At 38.9% G+C, this 8,003-nt stretch overlaps 1 protein-coding gene across 2 annotated transcripts in view; it reads right to left on the reverse strand.

The window, feature by feature from the left end:
- Positions 1 to 6,124, reverse strand: part of KHDRBS2 (KH RNA binding domain containing, signal transduction associated 2) — a 445,362-nt gene extending 439,238 nt beyond the window's left edge. The window contains exon 1 of one of the 2 annotated variants that reach the window (XM_054698903.1): positions 5,771 to 6,124. In XM_054698903.1, the coding sequence (XP_054554878.1) occupies positions 5,771 to 5,861 (91 nt within the window). In that variant the 5' untranslated portion in view covers positions 5,862 to 6,124. The remainder of the gene's footprint in view (positions 1 to 5,770) is intronic. The other variant, XM_054698904.1, reaches the window with a different exon arrangement.
- Positions 6,125 to 8,003: the final 1,879 nt, after the last annotated feature.

The raw sequence follows: 8,003 nt of genomic DNA on the forward strand, positions 1-8,003 counted from the left end.
CTCTGCATTGCCAAAGGCTAGCAAATGGGCAACCTAATAAGACAGAAAACTTCTAGACAACAAACGTCTTTGCCCAGTGAAACAACACAGAAAAAAATGGTGGCGCATACTGAGCTCCTACCATGAAAGATTTCCAATCTCATCCAGCAATCAGAGAAGACTGCACTGTGCAGTATTGGTGGCGTAGTATTAAGCACAGCTGCCTTCCAGAGAAGACTAAGAAAGCAGGACCTCATTTCCACCCAGAATAAAGAGGCCTCCTTTAGAGGCAATGGAGTCATGTAGAGATCCTCGACTTCTACCCTAAAGAATAGTATTAGGCAAGTTCTTCCCTCCAAGCCAGGGCTGTGTCAGAGAAAAGCTCGTTGCTCCAGCAGTGTCCACAGTGGCCAATCAGAGGACAGTACAAGACGCTTCTCCCTGTCCCGCCTGGTGTCAATATGTCCATGTGAGGAACCTGGACTTTCACTTCCACCAGAAGCATCAAGGTGCTCCATTCTCTCCCTTTACAGGCATGGTATAAGGGGAGCCTTCTAAAAGACATTATTATTTTTAAAGTGTGACAGACTCAATTTGAATGAGTCACTTTGACAGCACTATGTGTACTGAGTGGGGAGCAGAGGGATGGAGACAGTAAGGCTAAGAAACAGAGAAGAGAAAATCAGTTGTGTAGTTTGGAAGCCAACAGAGAAGCCAGGAAATTGGAAAAAGATCAACAGTGGAAAATACAGCCAAGAGATCTGATGAGAAGTCAGAAAATTAATACTGGATTTAGCAGTTAGGAAATGATTCTGTAACTGTGGTCACTGATTTTAGGACAATGATGAGGAGAAGCCAGATTGAAGAGTTTTAAAGAGGTAAATTGAGAAAGTGAGGCAGATAAACTAGATTGATATTATCAGAAACTTGATGGAGATGAAATAAGGGGGGGTAAGAGTCAAAAAATATTATTTTTATTAATTTTGCAAGTAAAACAAGTATTCTATTTTTTTAATTACTCTGTTTAGAATATGTTTATAAGCTGCTACAAGCAAAGGATGGAGAGAGAGGAAGAAGATGAAGACAGTGAAGAATGGATGTGGAGGCTGGTGAGCATTAGGGTCAAGGACACTGGAAAACAAGTCAACCTTGAACCAAAAAATCATTTACATTTCATGGGAATGTACATAGAAAGAAGGCATAGGAGGCTTTTTAGGTCGTAGGAGCCAGATATCTCGATATCCTCCAGCAAGAGGACAAAATCAACTGTCAAGAGTGAAGGACATGTGGTATTATGAAGATGCTGAAGAGGTTAGGAATCAACCTTGAGATAAATAGGACCAGACCTAATCAAGTTCAACTAAAACATTGACAAAAGACTTTTGTCAGTGGACGTTTGTTAGAAAAACTTCATGGACTCTTTTTCCAAAAGATAATTTATTGCCTAAGTTGGTGTATGAGTTCAAATTTCACTCAGTAGTGATTCAAGGAAGATGGTGCTTATTTTATTACAAAATTAAGCTTCAAGTTGAGGTTATGTCCACAATGTCATTTAAAAATTAAGGAAAATCTTAGAAGCATTTTTTTTCACATTTGTAGAATTCCTGCTTATATTTTTATGATACTTACATTAAAAATTCTACTTGTCTATACAAAATACTGCTCACATTGTCATAATAGTATTTATTTTAACCTTAAAAGAACAATAGATGTAATATTTCCTGTTTTATAGATGAAGAAACTAAGAATCAGAATGGAAACAAATAACATGTCCTATATTTTACAGTGGTAGTCAGTTAACACTCAGTCTCAAAATTTTGTTTGCTAAAGTAAAGCAAAATTTTTCCAATATATCATAAATGTGTTTTAACTTGCAAATCATAGACACATTACGATTAATTTCGACAACTTTTGCTTCATATTTAAGAAACATAAATAAGATTTTCCCAAATTCATTAGGAGGAAAAAATAATATTATTAATCAAAGGAACAATCATATGAATACAATTTTTTTATGAAACATTGGTTTTAGACATTATAATAAATTTTCTTAATTTAAGGATTCACCACACTTTATGGAAAATATCTCCAGGAACACAATCTAAATTTTAACATGATCCTTATTTAGAATTTAAATGTAGTTAAGTCACTACAAATCACCACTTGTGATAACTATTAATCCTTGTTTCTTTCATGTCTTAAAAGCTCATCTTTATCTACAAATATGAAGGACAACCCTACATGGAAGGCCAAACTGTCAACAAAATTTAAGAAAAGCACATAATATTTTTAAAATGCCATATAAACTATTGGAATAGTTGGCAATATTTGACTTCATGTCTGATAAGCTAAGCACGACAAGGAGGAGTCTTCACATATTTGTGAGACTTCGGGTTAGAAAATCTTGCCGAGCAAAAGACCAAACACTTTGAACTGAAGAAGGATTAATCCTCCTAAAAATATGGAATCACCGTAATTCAACCTATAAATTTGGTAATTGTATCAATCAGCAGACAGACATGCTGGACTACAAATAAGACTATTTCCAGGTATATTCATATTTAGCCTCAAGCCTTGATAATAGTAGTAGACCTAAGAATATACAAGTGCCAAAAAATAACATATCTGTGAATACACTATAGTGCAACAATGTATTAGTAATCAGTAAACTAGAAAGGGTGAAAAAAGTTTCAAAAATGTTCCACCATTGATTTTACTGCTCTGAATACATAAACACCACTCCTTTACATCAACAGTAGACCCAAACTTAGCTAGAATTACAAAGAAACGTATAGCTCATCTAATGCAAATCCTTGATTTGAGAGACAAGGAAAATGAGAAGCAACGTTTACCAATATTCAATTTAGGCAAAAGTAGAATTAAAATCCAGGTATCTGGATTCATACTTTAGTGCACTTCCCAGAAGTAGCAGAGATATAAATAACCTCATCTAATTTCATCTGGCAAGCAAATTCAGAGGCTGAGTGGAACTTTAAGGATCATGCTGAGTTTGCTGTTTTATCATATTCAAAAGCACCTTCCATTACAAATGTATAATTAATATTATAATCACAGGAGGAAAATTATTTTAATTAATCAAACGTATTATAAACACTTCAAACCATATTATCTTAGATCTTTTCTAAGTAACAATCAAGTACATAAAATGTCTGGGCTCTTCCATTAGCTTTCTCAGAATCATTCCTACTGAAAACACATAGCAGAAAGAAGTGAAATGAAATAAACTAAAATAAAAATGAAAAAAAAATAACCAACAAAGTAGTACTTTTAACCTCATGGCCTTTGATTCTAAACAAAGTATTCTAACTGAGCACTGATTTGCATCTATCACCAATCAAACAAGCAAAGTAAGTAACTGTGAAAGCTCATTGGTTTATATCAATACCCTTATATATATAAGCTTCCGGAAAAGCATTCCGAAAAACTAAATCATCTGGATCATTTTTATTACTCACTCAGTCTTGAGACTGTCTGCACAGTACTGACTAAAATGTACTTCACTGTGCACCTTCCTTGCAAATGAATATCTATGTCAGGTTTATTTATAGCCATTGCCTTCAATCAGTACATTTCCAGGTATGAAAAATAAAATCTCAACATTACTCTCCTATAGAGGGTACCTGGAAATTTTGTCACATGGCCTTTGAGAAGATAATTAACAATCTATAATGAAAATGTATATTAAGATATTTTAGGGATCCCCAAGAGCACTAATCTTTTACTCTTTAACACAGGTAAAGAGCCCCAGGTACAATTAGAGAATTCATTCAAACCCTGTGCATCTTTTTGCAAATCCCTTTATATACTCCAAGATTATTAACATTTCCTCTTCCATTCTCTTTTTCTCATTATTTCTCTGAAATTTGGGTACCTCTCTTTGTTTCTTACTTAGATGCTTTTCTCTTTATTTAGGAGCTTTTCCTGTTAATTCCTTACAAAAGCAGGACATGCTTCCCCCTACTGGGAAAAAATTAAATTACAAGGTACATTCAAACATGTTCCTAAGTATCAAAATATCAAGTTCCTGAGAAACATAAAATGCTAAGGAACCAGGTGCATAGCTTTCTCAGACTGCTTCACCATTGGCAGAAATACTTAGGTACTCTATTAAGAGTTTCTCATATGAATTTCTGTAGTTTTGCAACTTTCAAAAGCAAACTAAAACTACCATCAGAGATAAAGGAATCCTCATTGAAAGTACTGTCCCAAAGAGAACTCCATTTAGTAGATCAGAGAGAATTTTCAATCTTCAATTTTTTTTCATTTTATACACATACCAGCTAAATGAAGACATGTTTAAAGAGATACTGACAAAAATGATAGAATAATGTTCTTTCAATCTTTTTAAACAATTTTAAACATTTATTAACTTTCAATATTCCTATTATTTTATGTAGTTGTAGTTATGATTATTTTAATAAAGTAGGAGAGTTTAATTTTTAATAAACTTTACTTTTCCTCTTAAATGTCAGTATTTTGAACAGTAGCCAAGAAAGTAGTAATTATAATCATAATCATTGCATTTTACATTTCCCAAATCCTCTAGAAAATCAAATCATTCCTACAAAATAAAAGATTAGTTGTTCCACACATTCAGTGTTTTATCTTTCCTTAATCTTTTAGCATGCAAAAATGGAAAAGGACCTTATACTCTATTTTATTGTGAATAACCCATAAAGAAATTTTAAAATAAATCCAACGCCTATTTGAATCATACATGGAGGAAGAGAATTTCTCCTTGTATGCACAACAAAGTCTCAAAAAAGAAAATAGATCTTTTAATGCTGAGGCACTAAGAGGAAGTTGTCACTTTTAGATTTGCTATAGGTAAATCTATAACATAACAACCTAAGCTACAGAATTGCATTGTAGTCAATTTGATGATGAAGCAATTCATTATTAATGAAGCCTTCATTCCAAAAAAAAAAAAATGCAGCTTTTTTTCAAAGGAATGTGTAGGTATCACAGATATTGTGGGTATCTTTGACAGTCAGATGGCATTAATTCAAAATAAATAGAGTAATATGGTTTAGATTCTGTGAGAAGTTTGTGTGTGTGTGTGTGTGTGTGTGTGTGTGTGTGTGTGTGTAACCAACCTTTCAAAGCAATGCAAAAGACAAGACATGTTTCTCTAGGAATGAAATTACTGACATTACAGGTCCACAAAAGAAAATGTACACTTGGTAAAACAGTTGATCAATTGTGGAGTGTTCTCAGGGAGGACTATCTCTCAGAGTACCAATCATCACACTTCAAATAAATTTATCAACACTTTTTTAGCCACAAAAGCAAACAAACACTCACACTCTAAACCAGGTTAATACTAAGACTTCCCACAGGAAAGCCTTAACTGGATTACAGGTATCAAAATTACTTCCAAAATGCAGCCAGGGAGGGGGAAAAAAACGCTGATATGTAGCTAAGAAGCTCTTACAACACTAGACAGATCACCATTTACTTCCAAACTGATTTCCCTTCCCTCTACGAAGTGAAAACATCCCTGAAGACCGCGTTACACTTTATGGTTTCCCTATAAATGATCCCAACAGGTCACATCACTGCTGCCATTCGATCGCCTAGCCCTGGTCTTCCCTAAATTAAGACGTGGAGAAGGAGCATCGCTGCTCGCCCCGAGAGCGGGCTCCGTCCGCCAGGGCTCTGCTGCGAGCATCTTCGGGGAGACCAGCGTCCCCAACTTCACTGCCCTAACCCAACAGCGGGCGAGCAAGGCGGCCAGGGGTTTGTGCCCATCTGTGAGGGCAAGTCCTACCTTCCGCCAAAAGGCGCGATGCATGCACAAAAGATGGATCCAGGCTATCTTTCTCTGCCATCAGCTCAGGCAAATATTTCTCCTCTTCCATAGCGCGGACTTCGGACCGTCCCCGGGCGAAGCGCAGGGTTCCGCTCGCTCGGGCGCAGGGGCGCGGGGCAGCGCTGGCTGCCGCGCTGCTCCGCTTCCGCCGCGGCGTGGGGAGCCCCGCGCGTCCTCACTGGCCCATGCACCTGCGACTCCCGCCGTCGGGCTGCGCGGCCCCGCGCCCACACCTGCCGGTCCCCGCCGTCGTCCCTACTTGCGCGGAGCTCGGCTCACACCAGCGGCCTTAACTGGAGAGGCGGGAGCAGGCCGCGTCCCACCTCCACCGGCCGCTCATTGGGGGTGCTGCCGCAGGAGGCGGGGCCCCCGCGAAAGCCGCGGGACGTCATTGGGCAGCACGGCACGTCGGATCGCCTGACTGGCAGGAAGCAGCTGCAGAAGGGAGGGGAGCGCAGAAGGTGCAAACGCTTTCTTCTTGCAGCCCAAGCCTTGCCTGATTATTAGGCATGCCCAGTTGTGTGGAGCCCTCAGTGTCTTCAGTTGAGGTGCGGAGGGGGGTAGGGTGGGGCGAAGTGGGAAAAGCACCCCTTAAACGGAAAAGCGCAGGTCCAAGACGGTGGGGAAGACGGGGATGAGGAGTGAGTCGCCGAGGGAGGTGGGAAAGAGCCAGGGAAAGTCTCAGGAAGGTAGATGGGACTTCACCTGTGTCCCTAAGGCACAGGTGTTTCCCGCATGCAGCTCAGACGCACTCCAGTGTGCAGGAATCGGCAGCGCACCCGGTCTGGAAAGATAATGAAGACTGCATGTGGTCGGTGGCTGGTATTTCCAAGAGCCTGACCTACATCTGGGGAACGCAGTAGAATGTTCATTGATAAACAAATAAAGCGGCTTGGTGGGCGATAGCGTTGTACAGCAGCACGCTTCCAGCGTACAATCATTGGGGTAGCTAATTAGTTCTCGTGTCTCTTCCACCCAACCCTCCTATCCCCAATCCCTTTGCATGGGAGGGAATTGGGAGGAGGATGAAGTGCAAGACTGAAAAGCAACACAATTAATCACAGTTTGGAAAGGAATTGGGAAGACGTGGGATAAGGAAGAAACTAGAAAATAGGTAACTACAGATGCTCTAGTGACACCCCTCCCCCCATTATGGATGTGATAGTCTCTTTCATCAGGTGCTGTGGAACCACTTTGTATCTATCCCACCTCTATTTAAAAGCCAGTCAAACACTGTTAAGTATCAACAGAGGAGGTGGTGCCATCCTTCTGTTACAGATGGGGCCCCAACTTGCTTCTCCAGAGGTTACAAAACAATCTCTCCATCCTGTTTTCATTAACATTTTTCCAATTGGTTTCTCACCTCAACATTTTTTTTGGTAGGGAAGAATTGGGCTAATTTTCCTACAAATAAATCATGCTGAAACTTTTGCAAGTGTTCACACTGTATTAAAATTTTTCCTCATTTGTGTTTTAACAGAAATTATCTTTTACTCTACTATGTTTTAAAAACTTAACGTGCTTCACATCTGTTATCTCCATCTGTCCTCACAGAAGCACTCTAAAAAATATGGGGCAGATATTACTTTCTCTGCTTTAGAACTGTGGAAACTAAGGCAGAGAAAGAGAAGTTCAGCAGCCCAATTGTTATAAATAGCTAAAGTTTATTTTAAAAATCAAGACTCCTCAGTAACAATTAACTCCAGATTGCACTTCTTTAGTCCACCTTTTGGAGAGTGTCTTTAATTAATTTGTGTTTATCTACATTCAATAAAATTTGTTTTGGATATTGAAAAGAACCTACAGACTCTGCTAGAAATTGGAGAATCATGTGGTAAATGATACAGGCATTCATTGCCTGTCATCATCGAGATGATTTTCTAATGGGGAGAGACAAATAAAACCAAATACACAGGAGAACTGGTAATTGCTGGCTGCAATGAAGGCCAAGAGGGAAGCAATCCAAGAGCTAAGAAAGAATACAAGGGAAGACAGATTTTTTTTCCCCAGGGTAGACATGCAGTCTTGCTAAAAGGTTGACATTTAAGGCAAAATCTAATGGAAAAGAAGGAGCTATGTGTGTAAAATGAGCAGAGAAATATATTACAGCAAGGAATTTACCCTTGCAGAAGCCGTGTGATAAGAAAGAGCTTGACCTATTCCTGGGGTGAATGTGACTGCAGTGGTCTGG

This window comes from Talpa occidentalis, unplaced genomic scaffold (genome assembly GCF_014898055.3).
Source record: "Talpa occidentalis isolate TD23 unplaced genomic scaffold, MPIMG_talOcc4v2.1 talOcc4.2, whole genome shotgun sequence".
Lineage (NCBI taxonomy): Eukaryota > Metazoa > Chordata > Mammalia > Eulipotyphla > Talpidae > Talpa > Talpa occidentalis.